General features: G+C 45.1%; 2 protein-coding genes across 4 annotated transcripts in view; one reads left to right on the top strand and one right to left on the bottom strand.

Annotated features, from left to right (window-relative positions):
• Positions 1–5,124: 5,124 nt before the first annotated feature.
• On the bottom strand, positions 5,125–18,102 carry TMEM60 (transmembrane protein 60). Its single transcript, XM_074942545.1, has 2 exons — positions 17,917–18,102; positions 5,125–10,396 (listed from the first exon to the last, which is right to left on the bottom strand). Exon 2 carries the CDS (start codon positions 10,345–10,347, stop codon positions 9,943–9,945), a length of 405 nt encoding a protein of 134 aa, XP_074798646.1. The 5' UTR covers positions 10,348–10,396; positions 17,917–18,102; the 3' UTR covers positions 5,125–9,942.
• A 535-nt stretch (positions 18,103–18,637) lies between these two features.
• Positions 18,638–19,429, top strand: part of PHTF2 (putative homeodomain transcription factor 2) — a 183,031-nt gene continuing 182,239 nt past the window's right edge. For all 3 annotated transcript variants that reach the window (XM_074942549.1, XM_074942548.1, XM_074942546.1), the window contains exon 1: positions 18,638–18,813. The gene's annotated coding sequence lies outside the window, so the exon portion shown is untranslated. The remainder of the gene's footprint in view (positions 18,814–19,429) is intronic.

A 19,429-nucleotide genomic window follows, 5' to 3' on the forward strand; every position in this document is an offset into this window, starting at 1 on the left:
GGCATATCTTAGAGATGTTACACAGAAATAATCTGCAAAACTCCAGACAAAGTTTAGATTTGAGGCTCTAGAGAGAAGTCTGAAGATGACACCCAGTTTATGGGTCTAAGTGACAGGCAGTATGGGGGGGCGGGGTGGCCATAGTGATTGAGAGGAGGTAGTGGGGAGGATTGAGGGTAAAATTAAGAGCTCTGTGTTAGTTATGTTGATCTTGAGCTAATGATTCGACATCCAAGAAGATATCTCTGAGACAGAGTAAGATTGTAGTCAGGATAGAAGGAGACAGGTCTGGAATAGAGGGGGTAGATCTGACAGTCGTCAGCAGAGAGACTGTGATTGAATTTGCATTTGCAGATGAGATTACCCAGACATCAGGTTCAGAAGGAAGAAGAGAAGGGCACCAAGGACAGAGCCCTATGAAACCCTGACAAAAAGTTGGAGGGTGGATGAGGATGATCCTCCAAAGGACACACTAAAGAACTGATTGCAGAGGTAGGAGGAGAACCAGGAGATGACAGTCACAGACACCATGGGAGGACAAGATTTCAAGAAGAGGAGCATGCTTGACTGTCAAAGCCAGGTGGGTGAGGATGGATTACTAGTTCTGAGCTTTCTATAGGAAGAGGTCATCAGAGACTTTGGTGAGAGCAGTTTCAGTGGAGTGCAAGTGATGGAAGCCATATCGGCGAGGATCTAGGATGGAATTGAAGGACAGGAACTCTAGAGAGCAATTCTAAACAGTATGTTCAATTAAATTAGTGAGAAAAATGAGATGGGGTGGTAGCTGGAGAAGCAAGTGGATCAAGTATGTTTGTTTTTTTTAAATGGGAGAGACTAAAGCATGTTTATATTGTGAGGGGAAAGAATCAGAGGGGAGAGAGAGATTAAGGAGAAGAGTAAGGGATGGAATAGAAGTGGGTGCAAGGGAGATCAGGAGATGGGATGGAATGGGGTCACTGGGGCAATGCAAGGCATAAGGAGAAGAGCAGATGAGAAACTTCTCTGGGAAATCGGGGAGAAAGGAGAGAGAGTTGTTGGGGAAAGAAGGAAGGGAAGGTGAGTCGATGAGAGGGTGAAGACAGGTCATGTCATATTCATCAGATCTGCACATTGTAAGCTCATGAAATTCGCCCCCTCCCTCAAGTGGAGAGAGAATATACAGCAGCTTTTTGCCCCAAATTATAACTCCCACACACTGGTTTGTGATAAAGCAAAAACAAATGTATTAACTACAAAAGATAGATTTTAAGTGATTATAAGGGATAGCAAACAGATCAAAGCAGATTACCTAGCAAATAAACAAAAACACAGTCTAAGCTTAATATACTAAAAAGATCAGATATGAGTAACAAATTCTCACCCTAATTGTTGATTCAAGCAGGCTGCAGGCTTTTAAGGGGTAAGATGCACTTGCTTGCAGTTTAAAACCCCCAGGTGTTCCTTTCACAGGCTAAAAATCCCTTTGGCCTGGGTCTAGCACTTCCCCCCCCAGTTCAGTCCTTGTTCCTTAGGTGTTTCCAAGAGTCTCTTTGAGTGAGGAGTCAGTGAAGAACCACGATGATGTCACTCCCCTGCCTTAAATAGCTTTTTCATATGGCGGGAACCCTTTGTCTCCAAGCTTGGTTCCCACACCCTTCAGAGGAAAAATAATGGTATTCCAAGATGGAGTCCAGTACCAGGTGATCTGGTCACATGCCCTGTAGTGTCATAGCAGCCATGACTCAGAGGCTGTTTGTAGCATCCTCAGGAAGGCTCCCTGGTGGGAGATTAGCTTCTTTTAACACTTATTTTCCCTAATGGTCCATTGACTTGAATGGGCCAGCCATCTAGACTGACAGTCTTTTGCCTAGTGGGCGTTTTCCAGGTGTAAACATATTTGTAATAAATACATAGAACTTCAGATACCAAAATAATTCATGCATACAAAAAGGATAATCATATTCAGTAAATCATAACCTATTCAATGATATCTTGCATGACCTATCTTGCATAAAATAAATCATAATTATGCCATACTCGTATAATAATAATATTACTATAACGGATATGGGGTGTAGTGTCATAGTGAGAGGAAGGAAACGTGCAGTTAAGGGGCTGGATGGGTCATCAACATTCAAGTTGAAGGCACAGAGGATGAGCAGGAGATTGTGAGTGTGACAGGATCCCTAGGGTGCAGCCTGGGACTGTGGGACCACTGTGCCCCCTTAACTCACTCCAGCCTGTCTGTCTCTCACACTGCCTTGCTAGTGACAAGCAGCAAACCCCTCCAGGTGCTGTTACCACTCAGCATGACCACATGTGGAGCCCCGCACCCAGCTAGATTGCATGAATGCTCCTACAGCCACTCATGAATCACACAGAGAAAAGCACCAGCCAAATCCCCCCAGTTCCCAGCCTTGCACCTCAGAAATATACCATCTTGCACTGCTCAAGATGAGCAGTGAAAATTTATTAATTGGGTCACCACTTCATCAATGGAAAGTGGATATACACTAGCCTTTGCAAACCTGAGCAGATTTACCAAACACTTCAGGCAAAGTCACTGGTAAAGATAAACAGTAAAACAAATTTATTGACTACAAAAGATAGATTTTAAGTCATTACAAGTGATAGGCAAAAAGTCAGAGTTAGTTACCAAAATAAAATATAACCACGCAGTCTAAACTCTCAACCCTATTAGACTGGGCAACATCTAGATTAAGCAGTTTTTCTCACCCCACTGAATATTGCCGTCCTTAATATACAGGTTTGTTCCTTAAACCTGGGCCAGTCTCCTCTGTTGGAGTCTTCAGTCTTCTCAGTGTCTTTGTTGCTTGCAGCATAGGTAGGGGCTGGAGAAAGGCCCAACTTGTGGCCCCTGTGTTCTGTTTTATACCCTCAGTTCCAAGTGCTTGGAGAACACAAGTCCAAGCACATCTGGTGGGCAATGCTGAGTCCCCAGGCAAGGTTGAGCAATTCCCCTGGTGTGGCCTTATGCAGGTGAGTCGTTGAATTGTAACTCCTCTGCTGGAAAATGACTGGTGATGTCTGCTGTTCAGCATCCACCCAGGCATTGGTTACCTCCCTTGTCATTGTCTCTGGAGAGCTAGTATCTGGGCGCTTCCTAAACCCACAGCATATTTTAGTGACAACCATACAACACAATCTCATAACTCCATATGCACTAATGATGTACATATTTAGATAGAACAGTGACTTTCACCATACCATAACCTTTCCCCTGATACCTTACATGGCATGCTTTATATGCAAGATCACAATTATATATAAATGAGGAGTATGGGAGTTACAGGGTGCTCCCCCAAGGTACAGAATGTCACAGTGAGGAGAGGAACAGAAGAAGTCAGGAGTCAAAATCAGAGAGAAAAGGTGATAGAGAGGAGTTGGGCAGACGGTAGATGATAGCAGCATAGAGGAGAAGAAAGAAGAGTTGGAATTTAGAGTTTAAGCTGAAAGGTCTTGGTTTTATTTTAGTTTTTTACTTTAATTGAATATGTGGTAGTTTCAAGTCTCTCAAGATTATGGATTCATCTAAAAATGGTTTGAGATATTTCCCTTTCCCTGCAATGTTCTGTGCTTCAAATAGACATTAAAAGTGTTTTTATGTTTTGTGCCATAAATATAAAGGGAAGGGCAACAACCTTCCTGTATACAGTACTGTAAAATCCCTTCTGGCCAGAGGCACAAAATCCTTTTACCTGTAAAGGGTTAAGAAGCTCAGGTAACCTGGCTGGCACCTGACCAAAAGGACCAATAAGGGGACATGGATTGCTTGCTTCCTTGATCTAATTCCATTAAAATCAGTAAGTACTAGCAAGGGAATGCGTTAGCTTATTTTTGTTTTGGCTTGTGACTTTCTCTGTGCTGAGAGGAAGGTGTATTCCTGGTTTTCTTTTTTAACACTTTAAAGTTACAAAAAGAAAACCAGGAATACACCTTCCTCTCAGCACAGAGAAAATCTGTGGGGGGGATTTTATAGTACTGTATACAGGAAGGTTGTTACCCTTCCCTTTATATTTATGACATCTTGGGGAATGGTATCCTTGTAACATCAATTCCCGCAAGGCCTTCACGAAAAGGGTCCCAAAAGGACAATAGTACCCTTTGCTCAATAGGATCAAGTAGCACATGAGAATGGGAGATCTGGAAAGGTGTCTCCATGCACAAGTAGCGTGACTGCTAAGGCTCCCTCAGTGCTTAAGCCTGATACGAAATACCAGGCTGAAAGGGGTCATCCTCTTGTTAAAATATCCCCTGAGGAACCATAAGGACCAGGAATCCATAAAGTTTTGCAGATGAAAACAAGGAAAGTACCTCTTAAGTGCTAGTGATTCCAAGAGACTGCATGGTAATAGACCTCTGACAAGGGTCTCACCAAATGTACCTAGTTTCCTTGGATCCCAGAAAGAGCTTCCTCAGATCTGGGATGGTTACACTGGTTATCTGCACTGAGGTGCCCACATAGCCCATCTTGCCTAACACACCAGGAGCCTTCAAAGGCTCTGGTGGAAGAGATGTTGGAGGACAAAAAACAGTCATCTGTCATACTGAACTTAATCCTGGGGGAATTCTGCACCCAAAATTAAAAATTCTGCGCCCAATATATTAAAATTCTGCAAATTTTATTTGTCAAAATAACACTACATAATCAAGCTGGTTTTAATTATTTTGGGAATTTATTTCAAAATACCTGTCACAAGTCTGTCTGTAACAATACAGATACAAAAATAATTCCCACAGGAGTAGAGAGTTAAAGAAACCCCTATGACAACCCAGTTTCTGTTTCTCTGCCTCCTCCTCCCCCCAGAGCCTAGCCGCAGGGCCCCCCTAGCCCAGATACCTGCACACCCCCTCTCCATAGAGCCTAGCTGCAGAGGCCCCCTGGCCAGATATCCACACATATGCCCCCCAGAGCCCAGCCATGAACCCCCTTGCCCAGATACCCACACCCCCTCCCCACCAAAGCTCAGTCATGGGCTCCCCTAGCCCACCCCCCTGCTCCCCAGAGCCCAGCTGTGCCCCCCAACCCAGACAGCCCCCCCCTCAGAGCCCAGGGATCCAGAGGAAGAAACAGCCCGATGCTGGGTCCCAGACTCGTGTGGAGTTTCCTGCACACCTCTGTCTCCTTCCCTCAGGGCGTGCAGGGAATTGCAGCTGCCAGGAACCCTCTAGCTCCTTCCCCCTCCCCCAGACAGTATCTTCTATATGCGAGCTGGGCTCTGCTGGGTCCAGCTGACCCCAGCAGCATTGCAGCCAATTTCTGTGGAGGAAGGAAATTCTGCATGCACATTACTTTCTGCAAAATTCTGGATTGCGCAGTGGCGCAGAATTCCCCCAGGAATATGAACCCTAACTACAACCTGTTGGAATCCATCAGACTGCTTCATATAAGATTTTTCTCCTGACCAGTCTTTCTCTCCTTGGCACCAGATGGATGAGACCTCTCCCTGGTGAGAATCTGTTGTGAGTCATTCATCCAGATCTGTCCACACCTGTAGATTTGGGTGATGCAAATGAGTCAGAGAACATTTGAGCACTTAATGAATCTTATGAGGTTTGCAAGGGTGTTTGTCTACTATGAACTGGAGAAACTTTGTCTTGTCCTTATAACACTATGGAAGTAGCCCTCCCAAGAATCTGTGGCAAACCAGTCCTAAAGGCTGAAAGAAGATATTGTGCATGGTTTCTCCAATGAGCAGAATTTTTGCATAGGCATTTTTTCAATTTGCAGAGATGCAGTAGAATGTGTAAGACTGTTTCTATTAGAAATAAGACATGGCTATAAAGGAGGAATAAAACCATTCTCCTTTCTCCCCGCCGAAGTTTTGTACTACTTCTGTCTCCAGATTTCAATTTTCAGTAAGGTCAAGACCACTTTTCGCATCATTTTTTCATGAAAAGATCCCTGGGGGTGAGGAAGGACTGGATGTTGGTATGATCTTGAAGTCTGTTCTGTTTGATTTCTAGTACAGAGCAGTTTAACTAAATAGCTTGTCATACCTGAAACAATTGTGGACAAATTGTCTCCAAAAAAGGAGGAAAAGAAAGAGAGGATTTAAATCTTACAATTGGTTTGGGATCCTCTGAGGCAGCAGAGGCTAGGGAAAAACAAACTTTGCCTTTTTTGATATGGCAAAAAATTTTACTAGGCTGTCTGGGTCTCTGTACGTAGACAGATACAGAAGATTTCTACTGAAATCACACCTGCTGACTTCTGAAAGAGAATTTTGTGAGGCACTGATTGACTCAACCTGAAATCTGGTGGCCTTTAGTTTCTCCAAGACCTCATCCGTTTTAAAACTAAAGATCACCTACCTTTGTAAGTTCAACTGTTGACTTGATATTTTATAGAAATACCTGAATTCTGGAGCCATGTACATCAATTAAGAGAGAAAGTTGAAGACAAAGAACCTGTCAGATCTAGGTTCAAAATCCTAAAGTACCCATACAGAGGAAAAACTTGGTAAGGTTTAACCTCTGGAACTGCCAAAGATATGTGAGATTCTAAAGATGTTCTTGTACCTGAACCAGAATCACTTTAAAGGTGAGATTGCAGCAGAATGGCAAGAGATCTGCTTTTCCCAGTTCTGAGAATATCTTGGCACCAAGCCTGAAATTAGTAGCAGTTGTGGACTCAACAGATCTGAATATTGCACCAGCTAATTCTGGAAGAGCTCCCATATTGGGTCACTTGCTCTCTGTTCAGATCTCTATAAAAGAGTATACTAAAGGTTTCAAAACCTTTATAAGGTTCCCCATAGATTCTATAAGAGTTCTAACTTGCCTACCACAGGACATATTCTGAGAACATATCCAGGCACTGGAACTAGCCAGTGTGTTTTTAATCTTGGGTCTGATAAAGGGACCTGCTCCTGCGACTCCTTGTGCAAGGCTAGCTGCATTTGGTATACAAATCAACATACACCTGTGGATTTTCCAACTCCAATATAATTTCCCACAAACTGGAAGCAATCCGGTGTTGCAGGCTTCCAGAGTGCATTTCCCACTCACTTCTCCACCGTCAATGCTGCTCTCATTTTGGTGTCTCTGTGCTGGAGCGAACTTGGCACACAGCTCTACGAATGTGGCCTTTTGCATCAAAAAATTCTGCAGCCACTGCTCATCGTCCTAAACCCGCATTATGATCCCACCAGTCAGTGCTTGTTTCTGGACCCAGATGCAGCACTCCACTGTCTGCAGCTGCTCCAGGAATACCACCAAACAACCTTGGAATATTTTCCGTTATGTCCCTCAGCAAACTGCCCTCAAAGAAATTGTCATATCCCTGATTGTTGTGGTACTTCCTAGAGTCTGCAGATACAGTAGAATCATGGCATGTATTTGCAACATTCATGAGATTGGTGCAAAACTCTGGGCGCTCCATGCTTCTTTCAGAGTGGCAGAAACGAAAAAGTTGTGCGTGAGTTTGAGAGATTTTTAAAAAAGCTGAAAAAAGTATGGGATGGAGACAGTTGCATGCTGGGAACCTGAACCCTAGCTCCTGGAGATACCTGGGTGAGTCATTACTATCCCATAAACATTGCAAAAATAACTCAAAAGGCATTCACTGGACAGCGATGCATGGCACACTGGAATACCTCCCCATGATGCACCACCCTTTACATCAACACAAATGCTCCCGGTAAGCACAAAGTTGACACAAGCAGCCAAATATGCCCAAATTATATAAACTTCAATGGTTATATGCCCATGTAACCTGCCTTAACCAAAGTCTGTAGTATAGAAAGTATGCTACAGGTATCATCTGCCCTTTGAAGAGGTAAACAAGAAAGCTCACACCTTCAGGTGGAGTTCTGTCAAGGGGAGTTTGGGGCCTTAGCCCTGTTTCCTGGGAGGGTGCAGCAGGCTGTGTGGTTGCACCTCTCTGGATAGATCAGAAACCTGAGTGTGTTGAGTGATCCTAAGACAGGGCTGTGCCTGAAGTCACTGGTTCAGATGCCAGAGGCTTAAAACACATGAAACTAGTGGCTTTATCTTCTCAACTGGACCTGACACACATGCAAAAAAGGGCTGAAATAAGGTTTCACAGGCAATCTTAATTCCAGCCCTTGCTAATTTTTGAGTGCTTGACTTTGTACCTTTGCATGTTTTAAATGTATTTTGTATGTAATTTTCTAAGTAGTTAAAAAATTAAACTGAGAAAACAAATCCCATCATGAGGCATAATAGTGAAAACTACATGGCTCAGCATCAGGGACTGAGATCTTTACATCCACCATACAAACCTCTGCTACTAGAGCTAAGTAACTGATAGTAGTAGTAGGAAATCATTCTTTAGGTCAACCATCTCTAGAAGAGGATGGACATTTACCAGGGGTGGTCTCAAATGTTTGCTGACAAAGAATGGTGAAATTTAGATCTTGGGATCCATTCCAGGAACTGGAGCAGTGTGTTATCTACTAGGCATAAAATATACTACCCATCTCCCCCTACCTGCCTGTGTCTACCACACCACTGGCCTTTTGTCCCAGTTTTCTAACCTAGTCAGTCTTCTTCTCCACTCTTTAGGATTCTTATCCATCTCCTTGCCCATTCCCAGTTCTCTCTCTCACTCCCTGATCTTTTCCTTCCCTCCCATAGCCTTTGGCTACACACTCCCTTAACCACTGGACACACACGTTCCCATCCCTACTGGCTCCCGGTCAGTCTCCCTCCCTGGGTGTCTCATCTAATTTCAGCATCCTCATCTATCCTAGCTTGTCTGATGTCTCTCCTTCCCCCAGGCCCACTAGGTGCCTGCTAGGTTACAGACCTAGTCTCCTTATCTGGACAGGCCCAGTTCCCACCCCCAGGCTCTTTCTACTAATCTACTCCACAATTTCCTAGGTCTGGGTCTTGTCCTCTCTCCATTTGCATCACACAGCTTACTCTATGCTGCTTTGGTGCCAGGAGGGAGGTCACTGTCAGCACAGGAGAGATAAGCTCCCAGGTCTTATTTCCAGTCATTAACCCCAGAGCAGCTATTACTGGGAGAGTCTGACTTCACCTTTGTTGCCCTGGGCTTTGTGGGGCTGGTGCATGAACACTCTGGTCAGCACTAGGAGCTGAGAGAGGTCTGAGTGGGAACTGAATCTTTTGAGATTTTTAGCTCAAGCCTCTACTGAACATGGGCAAACATTTTTTGCCCAAAGGCTTATAACTTACCCAAATTTGTGCAGATGGTCATGGAGAATGGCAAAAGGCACCTCCCTGACACAAAGTGACTTCCTCCCTCATTTCAAATTCCTTGCTCCAAAATCCAGGAGTGCTAGGGTTTTTGAAAGAGAACCTGTCGCAGAAATGGCTGAACCCTATTAGCCAAAATTAATTAACTAAAAAAAATCATTCTGAAGCAGAAACCCCCTGGAAAATTTCAACCTGAACTGTTAGTCTGGCATAGTTGTAAATTACAGAAAAACAGCATCTTATGTGACATGTCAGGCAATGGTAATAGGCAGGGGTATTAGCCCCACTGTAAATACTTTCAGCTGTTATCAGTGCTCCACAGAAAATTTAGTACATTATAGAAAATTGTATTAGAACTATTCTATCAGTTCCAAGGAGCTACTTATTACAATATGTAGTGGAAAACTAAATCCTCCTCCCAGAATTTAAACAGGTTGCACTCTTTAGAATGGAAGGTCTAGTAGTTTTATGAGGCGGTGAAGATGTGTGTCACAAAAATGCATGAATTCTGTTTTAACAAATTACATCATGTTTAGAAACACAGCTGAAGTCAAACATACTTTATTTACATGAGGATATTTGTGACAGTTCTAAAATAAAAACTGAACAAATCCACTTTAAATACCAGCCTGTCTTAAATAAAATTTTCAGATTGACATTTATTATTTGTAGTTGCTGTGTGAAGTTTAAGCTTGTACCAAGATAGGATGATCCAGTAATTTGATATTGGTCAACTTGAAAAAGTTTTGTTACAACTTAGTCTCTTCGTACATAGAAGATGTTATATCCAAGCTCAATCATTCCCCCCATGAGCAAGGCCCATAAGGGGATAAAGACATACACTAGTTTCATTTCAGTAAATTGTTCCAGTTTAGCGCAGAGGGCAAGGCAGAAAGCTAATTTAAGCAGCATTGCGATGAGGTACCAGGCCTTTTTCTTTACGTTTTGAGAACCATTGCGAGGGTCATAGCCAGACTTACATCGCCCAGCCATTTTTACAATTAGCATAACAAGAAGGATAGTATCAAATATCCAGACTGGAATAAAGATAAGAAACCAGTTCCATGGTGCTTTCTCGTCCAATTTTAACACCAACATAATCAGGAAGAGTAATGTGAAAAGCCATGTGAGCAGCACTCTCTGTGCCAGGGACATTCTCATTTAAACAGCTTTGATAGGGAGTTTTCCCCCCCCAACTGTCAGCAACAACCTAAGACCAGGAAAAAAAAAACAACCAGTCAAAAATGGCATATCAAGAACATATGGAATATATCTTGAAGATTCACAAGCAAAAGTTTCATTCCTTGTTATTGCTTTCAGAACCCATCACAATCCCACCTCACCTAGATAGCAGACATATTTCACATTTCCCTTTTATGACTCTGTTCTTCCAATGATACAAGTCTTAACACTGAGCATTTTAATTCTGGTCCTCTTTCCAAATGAATTCACCACTCAAACCTGAATGCTTTTTGTAAGCCAATTAGCCAAGCCCTCATCCTCTCATGTCCTTAACAAAACACATTCTGCAGAGCAAATACAGCAATTTACAGTTAAACTATAGAGGCCTTAATCCTAAATCATCCTTAACTTTGGACTTCTCTGTGCAGGCTGTCATCTTTGTGAATCTCTCTAGATTGTGGTCAACAAATACAGTTTCTGCTTTGGAGGTCTGTACAAGGCTGAATGCTTTTTCCGGGACTATGACATACACAGAAGTGTTATGTTACTTAGTTCCTGTCAAAGCACAAATAGTGTGTAAACTTCTCTAAAATGGATGCTGCTCTTGTAGAGATGCTTTTCTCATCAAAGGAGTAAAATGCAGAGGAAGTACAAGGTAGCAAAGACACTAACTGAAATGTCCTGGAAACTGCTGCTCAGACTGAACGATCTAAGGGAAACTAATAAGGGTTAAGGACAATTTTTGTGATAACTTAGCCAATAGGCACCCAGCCCTTTGCACAGTTAGTGTTGGCTCTGACATCAGTTGTATTACAGTAGTGCTTAGAGGGCAGTCAGGGATCAATGCCCCACTGAACTGGTTATGGTGTGTATGAACAAACAGGCCCCAATTACAATCTAAGTTTATTTTGTTCCCTATTCACAGTTCCAGTTGTTCATGATTTTAGCTTGGTGTCACAAGAGCTGGAGTTCTGAGGGCTCCTGCATACAGCCCTATATATGACCTGCTACTACAATATTAGAGACCAAATTTCAAAGCAGGAAAGAAAGACAAGTGATTTCAGGAATACCAAACCCCTCCTACCCACATCTTCAGAAATGTATTTTAGATCCATGGTCTCACAGCTTTTTCTGCTTCCACTATTTCTCTGTCGGGCGGTGTTTTCAGAAAGTCAAACCCTATAGACATTTTTCCAAAGAGGATCTCAGCTGCCTAACAGCACATATTCAGATTTGTACAACTTTCTTCCTATTTAATCTTTAAGAGGCAAAGAGCTTTGCCCAGGAGACAGAAAAAGCTATTCCTATCCACTTGAGTGCAAAGACCCATTGTTTACTGAAAGTACTTCTCCCACATGCTCTGATTCCGAATTCCCATAGAAAGGGATAAACAACACAAGCTGCTGGCAAGGGATAAAACAAGAATGCTGCCTGGCTGGTGGGGGTACTATCAAGGAGATGTAGTCTGGAAATGCTAGTTTCATAAATGCACATCATCCAAGAAAGTGACTACTTCTTGGATAACCAGGTTCAGCAATTGTTGCCACAGACACCACAAGGGGAAGGACTGGCAATAAGGGAACTAGAAAGAGCAGAAAGCCAACAAACAAACTGACCATTTGTGACACAGAGCTAGGAGGCATTCAGCCTGGCTAAAATTATCAAAGAGTTATCAGATAACCAGTAAGTCAACTATCGAGAAACGGAACAGAAAGCTATTGGGGTCATAGCTGATGGGCATCCTTGCAGTTTGGTAGCTGTTTGCCTTGTGACAGATTATTCAGTCATCCTGAAAATGCAAACAATTATCATTAGTGATTCCATATAAAGAAGAGTGGAGAGAGAACTCAGCAAGGGACTGAAGAATAACAGGATGGTGTGTTGTCTCCCTGGAGCAAAAATTTGACATGTAATTGCATGATTGGACAGGATTATGAAGATTGGACAGGATTATGAAGTAATCTGGCAAGTCTCCACTGCTGTTGAAACATTAGAACCAATGACTTAGCATCACATGGAACTACACAGACTACAAGAGACTTAGATCTTGAAAAGGAGCTGAAGATAAAAGACCAAGTGATATTCTCATAGATCCTTCTGGTCCCATCAATAGAAGGCTGAAGGAGATGAATTGCTGGCTGCACTACTAGTGTGACACTGGAATTCTTGTGGAACAGTAGGCCACATTCTAGTGGGAGAGGGGGCACAATGAACGAGATGGCCTGCCTCTTGCAGGCTCGTGGTAACGGGGGCTGAATTTCTCAGCTGGAGCCTAGCAGAAGCAGCCTGGAAAGCATTAACCTAACAAAGAAAGGTGAGAGTGGAGGAGGCAAATGTCGTACCAACTCATATTCAACATGTTCCAAACACATTGAAGAGATGTGGGAAAACATGTGAAGAGAAAAAATTAATTAACAATGCTAGGAGTATGGGTAACAAGCAAGAGGAACTGAAAATTCTCAATTAATAGAAAATAGACATTGACCTTAATGAAACGGGTGGGACAAGTCACAGGTCTGGAATGTCAAATATCATTGGTTATAACCTGTTTAGGAAGGATAGTGACACCATTACCTGTTTTAGAGTTATGCTTAATGCAAAACTATAGGATCTTGACTGCAGATAGATCACTGTGCTAACTACTGGAGAGATCTGTTACAGACCACCAAATCAAACCAGGGTGTTCTTAAATTGTCCTCTAAGTTACTCTTTTTGTAACTGTTTAGTGTATGGGGGGGAAAAACGGTTGTTATGGAGAACTTCAATTTGAGAGGCATGAAATGGAGGTTTTGTGCAGCTGGTAGTAAAACACTGGAGTTTAGAAAATAATAGTTTATAAGTTTATAACACAAAAAGATACTGCACCCAACACAAGAACTATTTTGAACCACATTATGATGGATAAAGATGAGTTAATCACTGGACTGGAAATTGCCCATTGACCAATGATCTTGATCTGATTATATTCAATGTAGACAATGAGGATAGTCCCAACTAATAATTTATGTATTTGGTACTAAAAGAGCTAAATTTCCCACAGTTGAGAAAAATTATGCGAGAAACTTATTGGAAAGAAAAATTAGATGGAAAAATATGACTAAAACCCAGCAGTTTAAATATGTTCTTCAGAGAAAGAATACTTAACGAGATGTATAGCCAAAACACTTACATATATCAAACGGCCAACTTCCTTCCATAAAAATGGTGATCTCCCCCCCGCCGCCCCAAACATGTTAAATTATGGAACGGGGGCTTTTTGTATGGAAATCTCTACTACAATTCCTTAGACGTTTCCTCATTGTATTCTGTAAAAGGGGGATTGGGGTCAATCCTTTACCTCAGTGAGACAAATCTGTCAGATCCCAGGAGATTTTGTAGAAGACTTTATCCCTGCACCACAACTGGCCCCCAGCACTCAGGCAGGATGGCTCCAATGGAACCGTGTTATGAGGAAATGCCCTCTTGCAGGGAATGCACCACAGAAAAAGGCAACACAGGCTGACTGGGGAGTTGAAAACCCAGCATGGAGGCACCTCTCCACATAGGGATGTAGGGAGCATGATATGGTCCAAGCAATGCAGAAAATCTTGTCTGCTCTTTTAGATTTCTTGAAGTCAAAATTTTGCTCTTGGAGGATGTGTGCGCGCAACTCACATTTATTTTAGTGGAAATATTGATGCATGGAACAAGGGTAGAACCTGAACGTAGAGCTCGGCAGGTAAGAAAAGGTTAATGTATTGGTCATCCTTAAACTGTGTAGTGTATTAATGATTTGGACTTTTAAACAGTTTTTTTTTTTAAAACTGTTCTTCTCACCTTTAAAAGATAAGGTATCCTAAAACAATGTTCCAGTTCAAGGAACAACCTCATCCCTGTAACACTGAATGTTAAGAATGATTGTCTGGATCAATTTTCTTCAACTAATCCATGGGCATTTTACCTTATGAACGGCTTTAGCCACATATCTATTTTACTATGCTAAGGCATTTTATTTCTCGAGTTAAAAAATTTTTAGGGAAAGAAAACTACTGACATTCACTAACTCCAACTAATTATCCAAATGGAAAGAAATGCCATCTTCTGTTGTGTTTTTGGCACATGGTATATTCACTGCTTCTGGGTAACAAGTTATTGTCAGTTGCCTCATTATTTGGGACACTTCATATTCACAGCCTCCTTTTGCTGGCCTGAAGGCACTGATAGCAAAAATCCTGGACACCCCTTTTATTTTGGGATATTAGGGCTTGTCTGTCCCTGGACACTGATCTGGAATAGAGCAGGGTGTAATTTAAAGCAGATTAACTGTTTTAGTGGATGCTCTTACTCCCCCATAAATGCCATATTCCAAATTCGTTTAATCTAGAATAACTCCCTAGGTCAATAAACCCTTACTCTATGTCTATACACTGGAGACTGGAGTGTAGACATAGCCTACACCAGTGGTTTTCAAACCGTGGGTCACAACCCAGAACTGGGTCACAGAATGGAAGGGACTGGGTCGCAGTGGCTTTGGTCAGCACCGCTGACCGAGCAGTTAAAAGTCCCATCAGCGGTGCTGCCCAGCTAAGGCAGGCTAGTCCCTACCTGTTCTGACACCGTGCTGCGCCCCGCAAGTGGCCATCAGCAGGACTGGCTCCTGAGTGGGGGGGGGGCACAGGGCTCCACGCACTGCCCCTGCCCTGAGCACCAGCTCTGCACTCCCACTGGCCTACTGCCTCTGCATCCCGGCTGTGCTGCTGACTGGGAGCTGCCGGAGGTAAGCTCACACCCCAAACCCGTGCCCCAATCCCATGCCCCAGTCCTGAGCCCCCCCAAACCCAGAGCCCCTTCCTGCACCTCCAAACCCCTCATCCCTGCCCCCCAAGAGCCTGCCCCCCCAGCCCAGAGCCCTGAGCCCCCTCCTGCACCCCAAACCCCTCATCCCCAGGTCACAGACCCCCTCCATCCCAACCCTCAGCCCAGCGCCCCGTCCCACTCCCACTCCCATAACCCCTCATTCCCAGCCACAGCCCTCACCCCCGAACCCCTGCTCCAGCCCAGAGCCCCCTCCCACCCCTGAACTCCTCATTCCTCGTCCCACCCCGCAGCCCTCACCCCCCCTACTCTAACCCTCTGCCCCAGACCTAAGCCCCTCCTACACACCAAACACTTCATCCCCAGCTCCATTGGATCACAGGCATCAACAATTTTCTTCAACTGGGTCATCAGAAAAATAGTCTGAAAGCCACTGCCCTACACTGATAGGAGTAGTTTTTCTGTCAAGGTAGGAATACCACCTCCCTGAATGATATTAGCTATGTTGATGGACAAATACTTCTGCTGACGAATATATCAACAGTAAGGGTTACGTCAGTGTTTTCCCCCACACCCCTGTGACACAGCTATAAGTATCATGTGTAGGCCAACCAAGCCTGAGTCTAGAGGAGCATTTCCTGCGATTATGCCTGGCCAATTAGGATTAGCAGGGTTCTGGAATTCATAGTTGACTTCTGATATCATGAACTCCTCAGGGCCCTGCACTACTGTGGTCTGTTCCCCACCCAGAGTGATTACTTGGAGCAGGCAGCAGCTGTATTCCTGGCCTCTGTGTCAGCAGGATTCTGCCATGGCGGAAGGTGCTTGTGAGTCAGTGATGTTCCCTGAAGCACATGAGTCTTCACCCCTGGCCCAGGGGTGCCATGGGGGGGGGGGTGAGGACTCTAGGCCCTCTCCCCAAGTTCCCTAGGGGAGGTCTTCTCACTCTAGCCCCAGACAGAGCTCTTAACTGCAACAGCTTGAGTGTGATATGTAATAACTTCTGAAGCTGGGAGCAGCATAACCTTTGGTGCAGGGAGTTTGTTTATAACCAGAGACAGGGTGATTAAGACAACAAAAGGCTTATCATTAAAGTAAAAAGAAAAGGAGTACTTGTAGCACCTTAGAGACTAACCAATTTATTTGGGCATAAGCTTTTGTGAGCTACAGCTCACTTGCTTATGCTCAAATAAATTGGTTAGTCTCTAAGGTGCCACAAGTACTCCTTTTCTTTTTGCGAATACAGACTAACACGGCTGTTACTCTGAAACCTGTCATTAAAGTAAAGTAAGTGATCCTGAAAGCACTGCCAGGCACTTCAGTTAAAAGATAGGAAACAAAGGGTAGGAATAAAAGGTGAGAATGGAGAGAGGTAAATAGTGGTTTCCCTCAGGGGTCTGTACTGGGACAAGTCCTATTCAACATATTCATAAATGATCTGGAAAAAGGGGTACACAGTGAGGTGGTAAAATTTGTAGCTAGCACAAAATTATTCAAGATAGTTCAGTCCAAAGCAGACTGCGAAGAGTTACAAAGGGATCTCACAAAACTGGGTGACTGAGCAACACAATGGCAGAAGAAATTCAATGTTGATAAATGCAAAGTAATGCAGTTGGCAAAATATAATCCCAACTATACATACAAAATGATGGGGTCTAAATTAGCTGAACCCATCAATAAAGAAGTCTTGGAGTCATTGTGAATAGTTCTCTGAAAACATCTGCTCAATGTCCAGTGGCAATTAAAAATGCTAACAGAATATTGGGAATCATTAAGAAAGGAATAGATAATATGAGAAAAGTATCATATTGCCTCTACATAAATCCATGGTATACCAACATATTGAATAGTGTGTGCAGATTTGGTCACCCCATCTCAAAAAAGATATATTGGATTTGGACAAGGTACAGAGGAGGACAACAGAAATTACTAGGGGTATGGAATGGGTTCTGTATGAGGAGAGATTAATAGGACTGGGACTTTTCAGCTTGGAAAAGAGATGACTAAGGAAGGATATGACAGAGGGCTATAAAATCATGAATGGTGTGGAAAAATTTAATAAGGAATTATTTACTCCTCATAACACAAGAACCAGGAGTCACCAAATGAAATTAACAGGCAGCAGATTTAAAACAAACAAACAAGTATTTCTTCACAGTCAATGGGTGGAACTCTTTGCTAGGGGACGTTGTGAAGGCCAAAACTGTAACAGGGTTCCAGTAAGAACTAGATAAGTTCACGGAGGATATTAGCCAGGGTGGGCAGGGATCCAACACCATGGTCTGCATGGCCCTCGCTGTTTGCCAGAAGCTGGGAGCGGGCAACTCGAGGATCGCCTGGTGCCTGTCCTGTTCATTCCCCCGGGACACCTGGCAGTGGCCACTGCTGGAAGAATCAACCTCGACCAAAATCTGAACTGGCGCCCCTGCCCCGCCGCGACAGGACTCGCAGCCCCGCTGGGTCGAAGGGGAGGCTTCCCTCTGCGCCTCACTCGCCCCGCCGCTCCGGCTCCCCGCCCAGCGGGACGCCTCAGCCAACCGGCAGCTCTGAAAGGCTCGGGGGCGGGGTCCCCTACGTGCCCACGGGAGGGGCACCCGCTCCCGCCCGCAGGGCCGAGTCCGGCTCGCCCTCCCTGCAGCCCGTTCGGCCTGTGCTGGGCCCGCGCTGGGCACGCACAGAGGGTCCCCCCCACCCCGTTGAGAACCCGTCTCCGGGACCAGGAGACGAGAGGCCCCCACCTCTCCCTGTACCTACCAGGCAGGCCCGGGCCGCCCTGCGCAGCCGCTGCCGCCGCCTCACCCCGAGGCCAGAGCTTTCCCCCTCCCTTCGCAGGGTCGCGGCTCATCACGTTACAGCCCCCGGCCCCGACGCGCGTTGCAAGGGCCCCAGCCAACAAGCGGGTTGCAGGTGGAGAGGAGGGGCCCCCTCATTAGGCAAAAGAGAGCGCGAGAGACGCTCCGACCACTTCTGCAGCGCGCCCATTGGCTAGCCCATCACGCCATGAACGGACTCTGACCCACTCCCATTGGGCGGCAGAGGAGCCGATCAAATTGATGCCGTCTTTGCACCACGTCTTTAGATGGGCCAGATGCCCATCAAACTGAGCCCTGCCTTCGCACCATAGCCATTGGGTATAAGGGAACCCAAATGCACACTCAGCCCGCCCACTTTTTCCCTTCTGCCAATTCAGGGACAGGGACGTCAATCAAACAAAGGACTACATCAAGTCAGCGACTTATTGTGGTAGAGACTTGCCCATCTAACGGAATCCCGCCTCACCTCCTTTCCCATTGGATAAAGTAGCTATCCATCACATATAGCGCCCGCCCCTCTTCATGTAGTCGAATGGGAGGGAGCTCCCTTAAATTCTTACTGGCGTGACTGTCGTATCTCCGTATGTCTTTCCTCGGGCTAGGGCGGAGCGTCGTTTAAAGCCCGGCCCCTTTCCCCACCTCTGTCTCTTGGCAGCGCACTGTTCCCTCCCCCTTCTCTGTATCCCGGCCGCGCGCTGTTGCTGCCGCCGCGACGGCTCTGCCTTCTCTCGAGCTCGCGCGTTTTCACAGCTGTTGCCTTTCGTTACCCCTGCACAGCTGCTGTTGTCTGCGGCGCGCGCTCTCCCCGCTGCCGCCTCATCGCGGCGCCGGGTAGCCGGTAAGGTTTGAACCCCAACGGTTACCGGGGTCGGGGACAGAGGAAAAACCTCCTTACATACGGGAGGAGAGGGAGCAGAGGAGCCTACGCACCCCGCGTGGGTGGGGGGAGCCAGGCTGGCTCTGGCTCCTCCGTATACTGGGGAAGGGATAAGGCGATAGTGTGTGGGGAGGGGGGTTTAAGCTTTATGGGGCAGGCAGGGGAAGGGAAGAGGATTGGGGGGTAAAGCAGCTTCCACACATGAGGAAGGCGTGGCAGTCCGGCGGGGAGACTGAGGGGCTGGAGCTGTTGTCACTGGAGCTCACTGGTCTTTTTTATTGGGCTTTTATTTTATAGTGGTGGGTTTAGTCTTCGGGCAGATAGGTGTACTCTTACATTGTTCAAGCCCTGAGCTAATGGTTCCTTATTCATGGGTGCTGTGTGAAAAGCCTAATTTTGGGGCTGCTGTGAACAACCCTTCTTTTCTTGGGAGAGGGTGAATTTGGTTCAGTAGGTTGAGCAGATGATGGGAATCACATTGACTTTTTTTCCCCCTTGCCTTAAAGGCCCTGTATCACACAGTCCATGCTTTCAGCTCTGACCTCGTCACCTTTCATATTCTCTCCTTCATACATTG

Source organism: Natator depressus, chromosome 1 (genome assembly GCF_965152275.1).
Source record: "Natator depressus isolate rNatDep1 chromosome 1, rNatDep2.hap1, whole genome shotgun sequence".
Classification (NCBI taxonomy): domain Eukaryota; kingdom Metazoa; phylum Chordata; order Testudines; family Cheloniidae; genus Natator; species Natator depressus.